Here is a 14,647-nt window from a genome sequence, read left to right on the forward strand (position 1 = left end):
TCTTCTTTATAGGGACTGCATCCCCTCTTTTCGGTGGGTTAGAGTTACCTACTAGGTCCTTCACACTCTCCCTGGCTACCGCCACCATAATCCTGGTCTTTGACCTTGTCTTTTCTTCCTCCCTCCTGAGATACACTCTCACAGCCTCTCTCAATAACTCATTCATCCCCCTCTCCTGCCAATCTTCCATTTTTTCGATCTTTCTCCTGATGTCCGGCCAGGCTTTGGTGACAAATTGTAATTTTAACAATACCTGGCCCTCCTGGCTGTCTGGGTCCACACTTGAGTATTGCTGGAAACTTTCTCTAAGCCGGTTTAACCAGGCTGCAGGAGTTTCATCTTTTTCTTGGGCACCATCAAAAGCCAATTTAGTGTTGGTGCTTCTGGGCACGGATTCTTTGATGCCCCTTACTACTAGACTTCTATAGTCCTCCATGTTTCGCCTTCCTTCTGCCCTATTGGGATCCCACCCTGGATCCGCTATAGGCACTTTCTGGTCACCTGGAGGGCCCATCCGATTTTCCCTTTCCCAGATTCGCATCCCTGCCGTCCTGATTAACCGGACTTCCTCCGGGTTGAACAAGATATGTAATATGGAATTTAGTTCTCCCCAGGTGTAAATGTTAGGTCCCAGGAATTGATCCAATTGATTAGCCACCTTAACTGGGTTTTCCACCAGGTTCCCCAGCTCCTTCTTAAAACTCCTAACTTCAGAGGCAGTTAGGGGAGCATTTACGAACCCGATTCCTCCGGCCGCCCCTCCCATAGGGACTTCCCTCAATGGATAGAGCTTGGTTCGTGACCTGGTGCCACAGTAGGGTCCCTCTGGGGTGTCGGTTACTTGCGGGGACTCCACATTTGTTGATGGTTGATTTTGGCCCCAATTAGATGGTGGAGCTGGAACTACGGACGAAGGAGGGGAGGAGACCTGGCCAGTATTAGTAGCCACTGAGGAACAAAAGGGGTTAGTTCCAGAGAAGGTCATCTCACTCTGGGGTGTAGTCTCTTTTGATGGTTCCATTAAAGAAGTGGTCGGGGAAGGATTTATTGGAGAAGTCATAGGGTTAGTTGAAATGGGCCTGGGGGCTTCAGGATAAACTGGGGGAGGGGGTAAATGGTCTAGGGGGTCCCACCTACGGTGGGTCTCTTCCGGTGTCACTTTCTCTTTACTTTCATTTTGCTCTTTCCCTTGGAGTTTACAAATTTTTGTTGTTCCTGTTTTTGTTAACGACTTCTGCCAACATGCGGCATATAATAGTTGTTCCGCGTCCCCTTGGGTTCTCAGATACTGATCTAACTGCGAGTATATCCAAGGGTCGCTAGTGCCGCACCACGGCCATCTTTCAGGAAGGTCTAGAGTTGGCCAAACCTTCATACAATAATGGATCATCTTTATTTGATCTAAATCTTTTGTCTTCTCATCTACCTCCCACAACCCTAGCATCCGTCCTAACAGGCTGTTCAACGGGATGTTCTTTATCTTTCCCTCTCCTTCCTCACGCGGTCTCTGTTTGCTCATGCATGACCCCATACTTGGGTCAAAAATTGGTGGATTCTTCCTCAAAAATTGATTTTACTCTTAAGAATTAGTTTCTTTCTCAAAAATTGGTTGGCTCTTGCACTCACACTCTCCCTGGGTCAAAATTAAAACTATAAGGTGCTCTTACCCGAACGAAAATCTTAAAACAGAGCAACCCAAATTCAAAACACTCGACCCTTTTCCTTAAACCAAATCAACGGTGCCCCTACTCGAACTTAAAGACAGGCAACTCAAAGTCCTAACATCATTCACACTGGTACCCCGAAAGTAGCCTGGGCAACCCGCCCCTAGGGTTCCAGCCACTACTCCGGCCTGTACCCACACTCACGTGCCCCGTAGGTAGCCTGGGCAACCCGCCCCTAGGGTTCCAGCCACTACCCCAGCCAGCACCCACTCACTCACTGCACGCGGTAGGCTACCAGCCCGAATACTATCCTGCTCCGTGCAATGCAGGGGTCCCTGTACCAGACTGGATCTTACTCTCCTACCAAACAAACCTCCTGTAGGCGGCCGGTCAACCTGGGCCCAGGGTGCCAGTTACCGTCTTACTTTGCGGTCACCGCCCCAGCCAAGGTCTGCTGCGTACAGCGGCGACTCAATCACTCGCCCTATGTTCAGGCCCCTCGCCTATTGAGGCCCCCTAGAGTGCAGACTACCAGTCCAAATACTATCTAGCCACGTGCTATGCCAGAGTCTCTGTACCAGACTGGATCTTACTCTTCTGCACTCTCCACTCAAGGAAATACAGACTACCAGCCTGTTGTACTACCCTGCCACGTGCAATGCAGGGGTCCCTGTACTCACTGGATCTTACTCTTCTGTATTCCCATGTGCAGACTACCAACCTAGAATCTCTTGCTCCGCGCAATGCACCAGGCTGGATTTACTCTTCTGCACCAGACTTTCCCACAACCCGGAAAGGAGGCTACCAGTCCTAGGTACTGGACCGAGTTTACTCTCCCCCTATCCGCGGCGTGGTGTGTGCTTCCACTCACACTCGGCCTCCCTGCACACTCGGGATGGCCTACTCTCTCACACGACGGGCCACTCCCACCTAATCCATTTCCCTCCGCCCGTTCGGAGGGGGGGCCCCCCTAATGCCCCTGGAGGCGCCTCAGTCACACAGTGGCCACTCGCTTCCCCCTTTTCCCGGCCGGCCCCCTCGCGGGAGTCCGGAAACGCGGTACAATCAGGGGCCCACACTCGCTTGGGGGGTCCGAGCTGCCGGCCCCCCTCTCATTCACACCACACTCGTTCGCCTCCGCTTCCCGCCACCGGAGGATTTTACCAGTGCTCCTCTGAGGTGTCCCACGCTGCTAGGGTGCGCCGCCTTCTGGGTCCGGTTGGCCAGCGGTCCCGGAGGTCCGAGGTCGGGTGGCGCCTTCCCATCCTGGTGTCCTCTTCTGGGCATGGCTAATCCCGGACGAGTCCCCAGCTGATAAAAATTGGGCCAGGAGACCAACTCCCTTTAAACGCCTTTATTAAAATTCAGCTCTTTTAAATGGGATGCTCGTGGGTCGCCTGCGCCGCCGCCGCTCCCTAGCCGATGAGTCACCACTGAGGAGGAGGTCGCTCCTGCTGCCGCTCGGGCTGCAGAGGCGGGGATCCAGCCTCACGGGAAACTCCCAAGGGTCCACCTTTGGCTCGAAAAGTCCAGGGGTGTCACTCTGGTCCAGTATCTTTCAAACTACGGCAAGATAGCGAGAATTAGTCACAGTTAGCCAAATACTTTCCCTACCGGATGGCGTTGGTCCGGTGTCCAGATGTTGCTTCGGCTCGTTGTTCTAGGACTTTCTCGATCCGAATCCCACTTCCTCTTTAGTGAAGCATGCTGGGAGCCTGAGTGATTTCCATACAGGGCGGTGTTGGTGAGTGGACAGGCAGGCGGGGAGTTGCGAAGGCGAGGTTGAAACAATGTAACGAACAGGCCGGAGTGACGAGGCGAAGTAAGCGCCTTGACAGACAGGCAGGAACAACAGGGGCTTGGCTTAACAAGAGAACATGGAGGGTTTAGGGGATAGGGGTATGCCATTTAAATTACAAAACTATGGGATTTACAAACCGGGAATATAAGGCGTTGGGGTAGAACTAGGATACAAATATTCTTACATCTTTTCTAAATAACAGGTTTAACATTTTCTAATTCATCCAAAACAACTACTAAACAGGATTTCTTGGGCCTCTATTTCCATCACCGGCTGATAACGGGGGGAACAGGACCGAGCCCCGAGGGACCCCCCGGTGCCGGGGACCCCCCTGTGCCCCCCAGTCCCGCTCGGGCCCCCCCAGTCCCGGCGCTGTTCCCGGGAGTGAAACGGGAGGGGCCGAACCCCCGGGATGGGTGGGGGGCCCCACCTCACTTGGCTTTGCTTCGTTCTTCCCAACTCTGCGGGAAAACGACTTTGGGAGTTTTCTGCCACAAATCTCCCCCCGCCTCCGCTCAGCCCGAGGGCGTTGGGGGTTTTCCCTTTCGGGGGAAATCAAAGCCACGCGCTGATGCTCCTAATTCGGGCCAGGAGCACCGACGGCTTTCCTCGGAGCCGGTGGCGGCGAACACGCAGGGCTGGGCCAGGCGGGCCGGGAGCTGCGGAGAACTTTGTTTGTGTTTTCAGCTCAATCCCGACTCGGGCCCGGGCCCGTCCCGGGGCTGTTCCTCATCTCCGGCTTTCCCCTCACACAGCCCGGGGGCGGGGCCTGAGAGCGCGGGGCGGGGCCGGGCCGTGTGCAGAGCCCGCCCCTCGCTGGCCGCCATTGGCCGATTCTGCCGTCAGTGCCGGTGGTGGCTGCGCGCTGATTGGGCGGAGCGGGGCCAAGCCCGGCCCCGGGGCCGCCCCCCGGGCGCCCGTGGCTGGTTGGAGGCGCCATTGTGGGAGCGCGTGTGCGACCCCGGGAGCGGCGGCAGCGGCCGGAGCCCGCTGAGGCGGCGGCGGAGCTCGGAGGCGGCCCCAGCGCAGGTGGGAGCCGCGCTCGCTTGTGCCGGGGCTCGGGGCCGGCTGCGGCCGGAGGGGGCGGCAGGGGGCTCTGGCGGCTTCCTTGTGCCGTGTGGGCGCCGTGTTGCCCGTGGCCTGAGGGCGCTGCGGGAGCGGCTGCCCGCGGTCTCCTTCCCGCCGCTGCCTCGGCAGGAGCCGGTGCCGGAGCAGCGCTGGCCCGTCCCGGTTCCCGTGGGTAGGACGGGGGTGGCCGCCCTGTCCCCGGGGCTGTGCGGGAACATTCCCGTCGCCAGAGGTTTGTGTCCCCAGAGGAGACCGAGGAGTCCTGTAAAAGTGACTTTATGGATGAGCAAAGGGAGAGGCCGTGCGGCATTTGCCGTGGGCTCTCTCCAGTTGTTGTAGGACGCGGGCTCCTTTTTATCCTGATTTTCCCTTCTGCATCTCCCTGTCCCTTTGCCCAGTGGCGAAGGGACTTGGAAAGTTGCGACTTCCCGATCCGCCTCCGGCATGTCCTCGTTAATATGCACCCCGCTTTTGTATAACATCCGATGTTCATGGCTCTGTTCAGTCTTTGTTCTTCTTCTCCACAGTCAGGAATTTCGCGGGACCTTGGCCGAGCAGCAGTCCGTGTCAGTGCGTAACATTTTCTGGAACTGATGGTTTCTCCTGTTCCTTCCTCATCCCCAAGTCCCTGGCCCTATCTCCAAGCAGATTCACTCCCTGACTCTGTTTTTCCTTGCTGGGTGCCCTTTGGCTTTGGGCTCATAGTCAGTGAGCTCCTTCCCTGTCCTTCTGTAGCCGTGTGTGGCTCAGGAGGCCTGGCTGCCACCTGCATCCCCTTGCTCAGCTGCTGAATGAGCTGCCCTCAGCAAGGTGTCCTGCACGGCCCAAAGATGAGAGTTGCTGCAGCACAACAGAGGAGAAAGAGCATTCATTTAACCCCTGATGTGCCAGGGAACCACGAAACCGTGTCCCTTTGCCATCCTTTCCACGTTGGGACTGGAACATGAGCTGCTTTCTCATCTCCTTTGTTACCTGTTTCACCACTTTTCTGTTGTCATCTATCTGCCAAAATCATCTTGTGTCATGTGGTTTTCCACCCTGTCCTCCTCCTTCTGGTAATCAATAATCTGATCCCATCCCATGGTGAAATAAATGTTGCATTCTTCATTTGAGTGGATTGGTGGGCCAGACTCAGGAGCTGGATCTGTCTGGTTGGTTTTTATTTCGAGGACATCTTGTAATCTAATTCTGCCATTGAAATGATCAATGAGTTCTCTGGCTCCTGATCTGAATTGATTCGGGCTCCCAGGGGCTGGTCCCTGGTGGTGTAGGATTTGTTCTGGTGGCCGTTCATCTTTTCCTATTTTTGGGTGCTCCCTCGAGCCAAAACTGCATCAATTGGTGTCTTTTCTCTAATGTAATCATCACATACTTAAATTCCCAACTGATTTCTCTGAACTTGTGCTAGCACAAACCCTCCATTGGTCTAATGCTCCCTGTGTGACACAGACAGTGACAGCACATGTTGGAGTGGGGAGAGGGATGATTCCCCCCTCACTTATTGTAGTGAAGTTTTCACAACATTCTCCATTTGCTGTTTCCCTTTGCAGCTGAAGCAATTTGTGCTGCAGAGTCAGAAATCCTCACTGTGGGCTCTGCCTTTGGCTGTGCCAATTCCATCTGTGCAAGCAGGCAGAGCTTGGGCTGAGGGCCAGAGGGAATCAGCCCAATTCCTGCCCCAGGCAAGAAGAGCCTGGTGATTGTCCACACTTTTCCCCAGCAGTGTTCATTTGCATTTCTAAAGTTCCTTTCTGATCTGCCTGGAAAGAAACTTTTCTTCCAGAGCAGCCATTGAATGACTCACATGTTGTCCCCCCACAATCTGCTTTTTTTTTCCTTTTTGTTTTGTTTTTTATTATATTCTATTAATTGCTTAAGCGTTAAAGGGTCTCCCTTAAAGCTCTTCTTCTTTTGCAAAATGCAACAATAAAAAACTCGTGCCAAAATTTTTCCATCACTTTGATCCAAACAAAATCTACACAGAAACATTTTTGACTAGATTTTCCCAAACTTTAAACAGTCTGAACCTATAGAAATCCATTGGTTTAATGTTCATTGCTTCCAGGTTCTTAGTATTTGGTTTCCTATTGGAGCCAAATTCTTTTGCCTCTGATATTAATTAGATTCACACTCCTGAATTTCCTTATCAGCCTTTTCCAGAGCAGGTGTCTCCAACTCTTCTAGGGGCAGTGTCTGGGGAAGATGTTGGTTGCTGTTTGCTGCTGGTCGTTGTCTTTGTGGGTGTCTTTTGGGCTATTCCCAGTCTGCTGAGATGTTAAACTCATCTCTTTTGGTGGTTTAACCCCCTCAGTGATTAAACTTCAATAAACCTTTAAAATTCCTTTCCCCAGGGCAAAGGCAAAGCAAGCCTGACTAGAGAAATAAGATTTTTTTAAATTTACACTTGGTCTATTTCCCATCAATGTGATCCCATCGAGCCCAGTGTGTGAGTGTGACTGAGAGCCAGAGTGGAATTGTCCCGGTGCCTTCCCCAGCCCCTGTGGCAGTGCAGGCACAGAAAGGCCTGAAGCTCAAGCAGTGGCAGCAAGGCTTGGCCCCCAGTGTGTGGAGATGGCCGAGGAGGTGGCCAGGCAGACGATTCCAGCAGAGGATCTGTGGGCAGGCACAGGGGCTTCCCCCGCTGTGGAGCCCTGGCTGCTGCTCCGGTGCCTTCAGTGCTGCTCAGTCGTGGCCTCTTTAACATTCACAGACAATTCCAGTTCCTTTTCTGAGTCTGGAAGAGCCAAGGCTGGGGCATCAGTCATTTTGGTATCCATTTTCTCCAGTTTTGTTCTCTTTCTCATGTCCATACCACAACATTGAGGATATATGGGGTTACAAAGTCGTACAATGTTCTGGCTGGAACAGAGGATCCTCAATCCAGGTCCTGCAATTCCCTATTAATCCTCAGAATTGTCGCAGCTCCTTTTTAGTCCTGGGTAATGTTTCTTAAATTAATCCACAAGTGCCAGAGGTTTATGTCCAAAAAGGAGACAGAAGAGTCACTTTACTGGAATCAAGGATGAGGCCTTGGGACATTTCCTCCGGAGTCTCTCAAATTTGCTGGATGCAGCCTCCTATTTATCCTGATTTCCTGTCTGCATTTCCCTCTCTCTTTCCCCACTGGCTGAGGTACTTGAGAGTTACAGACTTCCTGGAGTGCCCAATACCTTTGATCTCCCTTTAATGTATAACCCTGTTTTTAATTTTTGATTCTTATGGAATTTATGGGTTTTCCCCCTTGTTTCTTTCATCTTTCAATATCCAGTTTAATTTATCAGCAAACCTACAGTTTGTAAAGGCAAATATCTTCTTTTCTGTTCATCAATCAGTGGAATCCTTCCTGTTGTTTCTTTTATCTCTCAGTGCTAGTTTTATCTACCAGCAGACCCAGTGCTTGTTTGTAAGGACAAGTCTGTCATCCCTCTCAATCTCTCCTCTTTTAGTTGTTATTAATTGTCTTTACTAGCTTATCTTTGACTTGATTTTCTAATCCTGGGTCTTTTTTGGTTTTGCAGTTCTTTGCAGTGACATCAGTTTCTGTCCTTTTGTAGCCATCTCTGGATCAGTAGCCATGGCTACTACCTGCATCCCTGGGATCACATGTTGAATAAGTTGTACTGAGCAAGGGATCATGCATGGTCAAAAGATTAGAGTTGCTACAGCACATAAGAAAAAAGGCCTTTGTTTAACCCACAGTCCACCAGGTAAGCACGAACACGTGTCCCATTCCCATCCTTTCCATGTTTGGACCGGTACATGAGCTTTTTTATTCCTTTTGGGATTTGTTTCACCACTTTTCCATTGTCATCTATTTGCAAACAGCACTTTGAGTCATTTAATTTCCCACACGCTCCTCCTTCTGCTGATAAATAATCTAATGCCATCCACTGCTGGAGTGTTGCATTCACGTACAACATGTGTCCTATTTTTGGAATTATTTCAGGGGCAGCTTAAAAATGAGGGGTAAAAAAGCTCATCCTTCCCCACTGCTTTACAACCTTCAAAATCCTTTTGGTAATTATGGAAGGAACACATTCCCAGGGGGGTGGCAGAGGGGACAAGGAGGTGACAGAGGGACAGCTGCGCCCTCCAGGGAGGGGACAAAGGGGACTCCTGGAGGGCACAAGTGCCACGATGTCCCTGCCACCTCCCCTGTCCCCTCTGCAGCTGCTGGAGGCGCTGGTGGCCACGGTGGCCACGGTGACTGTGCCATGCAGGAGCATGTGGCTGTTTGTGTACCCAGGGTCCCTGCACGCAGACCTGAGGAGATTCACCTGGTGCCTCCGGGACACCCTGGGCCAGCACGGTGTCACCTCCCCGGGTCAGTGCGGTGTCACCTCCCTGGGCCAGGCCCTGGCCGCCCTCAGGGCCACACCGGGGGCCACCTGGGCCAGTGTGAGAGCCGTGGCCAGCGCCTGGCATGACTCGATGTGCTCACGGAGAGCTGGTTCTGGCTGGTTGATGAGGCCACTGAGCTCTGCAATACCTAGGAGCACGAGGCCACTGCCACCAGCCTGGCTGGGGTCCTGTGGGATAGGACCACTGGCCAGGGGACAGCTGGGGACAACCTGGTGGCCCCGGCCTTGGCAGTGCTGCACACGAGGCCTGGGTGGTGACAGTCACCTCTTCCAAGGCCACTGAAGAGGCCATGGTGGCCACCAGCCAGGCGGGAGCAGCCACCAGGAGGGGACAACAGGTGGAGGTGGCCCTGGGGCTGCTGGGCCGCTTGGTGGTTGAGTGTGACAGAGGCAGGGTGCTCCCCTTGGAGCTGCTGTGCCAGCTCAGGGACATTGAGTTGTCCCTGGAGGGGACAAAAGAGGCATCCATGGCCCATCATGCAGCTGTGGGAAGGTTGTGTGATATGGGAGGGACTTCACAAATGCAGATTCCCGAGGGGCCATTCTTTGTGGGAATTAATAAGCCAGAAGAGAACTGTGGGGAAGTTACCATAACATAGCATATCAAAAAGGATTTCTCTCTCTCAAAGAACTGATGGAAGACTATTTTATAGGTGCTAAATTTACCAGGGGTTCCAAGTTTTGTCTCTAGATGTTGTCCGTGAGAAGGGAAAGGAAACTTGTGGGGGAGGGGAAGTGTCTTGAAGGTTTAATTCTGATTATTCTTGGCTCTTCTTGAAGTGAGTCCCATTGTGTGACTCAGTCCTCTCAGGGGTACCATGCCTCCAAAGAACTTGCTTTTCAAGGCCGGGAATGGTGTTAGGGGCTGTAGCTTGAGGCACAGGGTGGTCTCCTGCCATCCTGTGATGACTTCTGCCATTGTGAGCACACAGCGCTTGCCTTGGTGTGTCTGGGGCAGTGTAATGGAGTCAATCTGCCAGGCCTCCCCATATTTATATATGGACCACCGCCCACCACACCACAGGGGCTCCACCCGCTTGGCCTGCTTGATCACAGCACATGTCTCACAGTCCTGGGTAACCTGAGAAATACTGTCCAAGGTTAGATCCACCCCTCGGTCTCGTGCCCACTTACAGGTGACATCTCTGCCCTGATGACCTGAGGCATCATGGGCCCATTGAGCTAGGAACAACTCTCCCTTGTGTTGCCACTCACAGTCTATCTTTGACCCTGTCTCTTTGCAGCCTGGTCTCCCTCCTCATTGTTTTGGTGGTCCTCATTAGCTCTACTCTTGGGGATATGGGCATCTACATGGGGGACTTTTACAGGAAGGGACATTACCCTGGTGGCAATGTCTTCCCACTCTTCAGCATCCCAAATTGATTTTCCTCTAGGTTGCCAGTTAGCCTTTTTCCACTTTTTCAAGCATCCCCACAGAGCATTGGCTACCATCCATGAATCAGTGTAGAGGAAGAGCTTTGGCCACTTCTCTCTTTCAGCCATGTCCAGCGCTAATTGAACAGCTTTGAGTTCAGCAAGTTGACTCGATCCACCTTCTCCTTCAGTGGCTTGTGTGACCTGTCGTGTGGGGCTCCACACGGCTGCTTTCCACTTGTGGTTCATCCCCACGATGTGACAGGAGCCGTCAGTGAAAAGAGCGTAGTGTGTTTCCTCTACTGGCAGTTGGTTGTGCAGTGGAGCTTCTTCAGCACGTGTCACTTGCTCTAGTTCCTCTTCATCAGTAAGACTAACGTCTTCACCTTCTGGCCAGTTTGTAATTATCCCCAATATCCCAGGGTGATTCAGTTTTTGAATAGGAGCGCTCTGTGTGATGAGAGCAGTCCACTTACTCCATGTGGCATTGGTGGCATGGTGGGTAGAGGGAAGCTCTGCTTTGAACATCCACCCCAGCACTGAAGGGGTTTTGACTGAGTGTGGTTGTTTTGAGGATTTTTGGGCTGAATTTTGGTGTTTTGTGGGTTCTGACAGACTCATGGTGCCCATTGAATTCTAGGGAATAACTTGGGCAAGGAGGAACCCCCAGCCTAAGGTGCTTTCCTGTTGTTTTCTCCCTAAACCAGGATTTTTCATTCCCAAGGAGTGCCCAGATGGAGGAGGAGGAGGAAAAGCCCCGCAGATCCCGCAGGAGGAGGGGCTGCAAACCCAGCCCAGGGAGCTGTGAGGAGGAAAGGCCCCCCCTGTGCCAGGAGGGCGGCCGGAGATCCAGCCGGAGCTCAGAGCTGGAGGAGAAGCCCCATGGAGGGGAGAAGCCCCAGAAGTGCCTGGAATGTGGGAAGAGTTTCAGCCGGAGCTCCCACCTGATCCAGCACCAGGTGACACACACTGGGGAATGGCCCTATGAGTGTGGGGAGTGTGGGAAGAGCTTCAAGAAAAGCTCCACTCTGATCCAACACAAGAGGATCCACACTGGAGAACGGCCCTATGAGTGCAGGGAATGTGGGATGAGCTTCAAGCAGAGCTCCCACCTGATCCGGCATCAGAGGACCCACAGTGGGGAAAAACCCTACAAGTGTGGGGAATGTGGGAAGAGCTTCAGAGCCAGCTCCGATCTCCTCCGGCATCACCTGATCCACACTGGGGAAAGGCCCTACACCTGCTTGGAATGTGGGAGGAGCTTTGGATGGAGTTCTGATCTGAGAAAACACCAGCGCATCCACACTGGGGAGAGGCCCTACGAGTGTTCTGAGTGTGGGAAGAGGTTTCAGACCAGCTCTGATCTCCTTGTACATCTGCGGATTCACATGGATGAGAGGCCCTTCCGCTGCCCCGACTGTGGGAAGGGCTTTAAGCAAAACTCCACCCTCACTGTCCACCGGCGCATCCACACGAGGGAGAGACCCTGTGAGTGTCCCGAGTGTGGGAAGAGGTTTCAGGCCAGGTCTGATCTCCTCATCCATCAGCAGATTCACACGGATGAGAGGCCCTTCCGCTGTCCTGACTGTGGGAAGGGCTTCAAGCGCAACTCACACCTCACTGTCCACCGGCACATCCACACTGGGGAGAGGCCCTATGAGTGTCCTGAGTGTGGGAAGAGCTTCTCCAGCAGCTCTCACTTCACCCGACACCATCAGAGGCACCATAAGGTGCTCTGACTGCAGGAAGAGCTTCACGCACAGCTCCAGCTCCATCCCCCATAGGGGGATCAGCATTGGATGATCCCCAGTGACCCCCGTTGGGCAGAGCCCTGGTGATCTGTGGTCCTGGTGATCCGTGTTGGGAAGACACCTGGCTGTGGGGGATCCACATTTTCCTGTCTCCTGGAAGACATGGGCACCTGGATGAACACCGGGGTAGGAACATCCATTGGGACACAGACTGGCATTGGGAATTCCTTGGGAACAGCAGATTTGTTGAATTCCAACCTGAAAAATTCTTCTGTGTTCAATCCTATCTTCAAGGCATCGAGGAATACTGGATGGTCTTGGAGATCTTTTCCAACCTCAGTGAATGCACCATTTTGATTTGCTGTTGCCCGAGGGCGTCTTCTGCAGCCACATGTGATGATCTGGGGCAAAGACCAAGATTTTGGAGATAGTGGGGTGGAAACCCCTAAAAGAAACGTTCTTGCCTCCCACCCAAGCACGTGGATGCTCAGCCGGCATGGACAGGGAAATCCTTTTCAATTGGCCTTGATATGCTTTTCATTTCTCTTCTTCCATTTAAAATATCTGATGTCGCTGTTAGGGACACGAAAGAACAAAGGAGGCGGCAGCAGGTCAAGCAGGAAAGCTCCCTACTTTATTTTCTCTGACTCCATCTTATATACCTTTGAGAATTGGCTACACCGGTAGCCACCTCTTCGTTGTCATTGGTGAACATCACCATCAATCATCTTTCTCCTCCAAGAGAGAAATATGTAAATATTAGATAAATTCTATAAATATATGTAGTTTACTTTAACCTGCATAGGAACAAATGCAAACAATAAAAGCAAGCAAACTTGAGGTAACAATCCAACAGAGGGTAAAAATAAAGACACTAAACTAAGACGTGGTTGGGATGATGGGGGGACATTGACATGGTGGGACATAGACATGGCTGAATTCAGGGAAAGGGAGTGTTGGCCCCCCAGGCTGAGCAGGAGGGGCGTGAAACCCCCAAAACCAAGCATGGAGGATGGCGGTGGATTGTGGGGCAGTGGGGTAGTCATGGAAGAGTGGGGAAAAAGAGGGATCTTGGTTGCTGAAAGAGTGGTGGAGGGGTCTGAGACCCCCCCAAATTTTATTGGTAGGAGTCCCACTCGTTATTTCTAATCCCAGGAATGGAGCTAAGGCAGGTTGGCCTAGGGTGGCACTGGGCTCTTGGCCTAGCCTGGGTGCCCCCCATGAGACCCCTCCTCAAATTCTCCTGATAAGACCCGGTGGCTTAGAGGGGTCCCGGCACCTTTGGGGTTCGCTGGGTGCTGTGTTGAGGGTCAGGTGCCACCCAACGAGTCCCCAGAGTGGGGTGACACGGGGGGAGCTCACTGGGGTCCCCACTGTTGATCCATCCAGGAGCCTGTTCTGCTTCCCTCCCCAAATAATGATCCTCCCACAGGGTCCCCCCAAGTCCCTCCCCACTGCCCCCAGTGAACGAGACTGAGGCGAACTGGGAAGCTTTACTGGGATCACTGGGAGCAGCCAGGCTGGGACACAGTGACAGTGGGGCTGGGGGGACACACGACCCCCCCTAAATCGCAAGAATGGAGCGGGGGGTCCTGGCTGGGCCCAAGGCCACTGAGAGTGACTGGATTCCTACTGGAAGTTACTGGAGCCATTCTGGACTCCTAGTGGGAGTGATTAAGAGTGAATGGAGCCATACAGGGCATGACTGGGAGGAACTGGGACCATGTTGGGGAACTCAGACCTTATTGGGAGTGACTGGGAACATAAAAGCTTGGATGGAGTTTCTATCCTGAGACATTCCCAGGGAGCAGCGGCAGCTCCACATCCGCAGCCTGGGGGGTTGGAGCAGGGAACCTCTGGCAGCACCTTTGGGGCACAGCCGAGGGCTGGGGGCTCCTCCCCCATTGCATTTTCTCTCCCTAATTCAAATCACCCCCTCCCATTCAAATCCCCTTCATTTACATTTTCTCCCCAAAATTGGAGTTTTCTTGCCCCAGTTAAACTTTTCTCAATCCCGTCTGGAGGAAGAAGAGGAAGAGGAAGGAGCCGGGGCTGCCTGTGGTGTCCCATCCCCAGGGAGCAGCGGGGAGGCCTCGGGGAGCGGTGGCACAGGGGGCCCTGTTGGAGCTGCCCCGAGGGGCTTGTGCCACCCCAGGTCCTGAAGGAGTCGCTCAGTGAGATGGGTGAGGTGGGAACAAAAGAAGAGACTAAAATATAGAGAAGAGACTAAAATGCCATCAAAGAGCCAAGGGTGTCTCCCCCACCTGCATCTGAAGCAGCTATAGCAAAGCCCGGGTGGGGAGTGAATAGAACAAAATACAGAGAATGGAGTAAAATAGAATAAGAAAACTACACCTGGGAGTCCCCAGCACCCGGTGTCACTGAAGAGCTGCACCGCGGGACGGGTGCTGCTGGGTGTGGCCAGAAGGGCAGCGCCAAGGCGGGTGTGAGGTGTGAATAGAATCGAACATAGAGAATAGAATAAAATACAAGGAAAGATCCGTTCCGAGGTGTCGCGGTCGCGGGAGAATTGCCACGAACCGATACGGTTTACTGGCAAAACTCAGTTTATTAGAAGCGTTTACAGAATATATACCACATCTAATAAGCTCATGCATAAAACTAAAA

At 52.9% G+C, this 14,647-nt stretch overlaps 1 protein-coding gene across 1 annotated transcript; it reads left to right on the forward strand.

Moving 5' to 3' along the window:
- The first annotated feature begins 3,975 nt into the window (after positions 1-3,975).
- On the forward strand, positions 3,976-12,705 carry LOC136374757 (zinc finger protein 436-like). The gene is made up of 2 exons (XM_066340148.1): positions 3,976-4,494; positions 10,976-12,705. The coding sequence occupies exon 2, from the start codon at positions 11,003-11,005 to the stop codon at positions 12,005-12,007; it is 1,005 nt and encodes a 334-aa protein (XP_066196245.1). The 5' UTR covers positions 3,976-4,494; positions 10,976-11,002; the 3' UTR covers positions 12,008-12,705.
- The last annotated feature ends 1,942 nt before the right edge of the window (positions 12,706-14,647 follow it).

This window comes from Sylvia atricapilla, unplaced genomic scaffold (genome assembly GCF_009819655.1).
Source record: "Sylvia atricapilla isolate bSylAtr1 unplaced genomic scaffold, bSylAtr1.pri scaffold_122_arrow_ctg1, whole genome shotgun sequence".
NCBI lineage: Eukaryota > Metazoa > Chordata > Aves > Passeriformes > Sylviidae > Sylvia > Sylvia atricapilla.

Coding starts and splice junctions, on each gene's coding strand:
- LOC136374757 (XM_066340148.1), top strand. CDS start 11,003: ATGGAGGAGGAGGAGGAAAAGCCCCGCAGATCCCGCAGGAGGAGGGGC.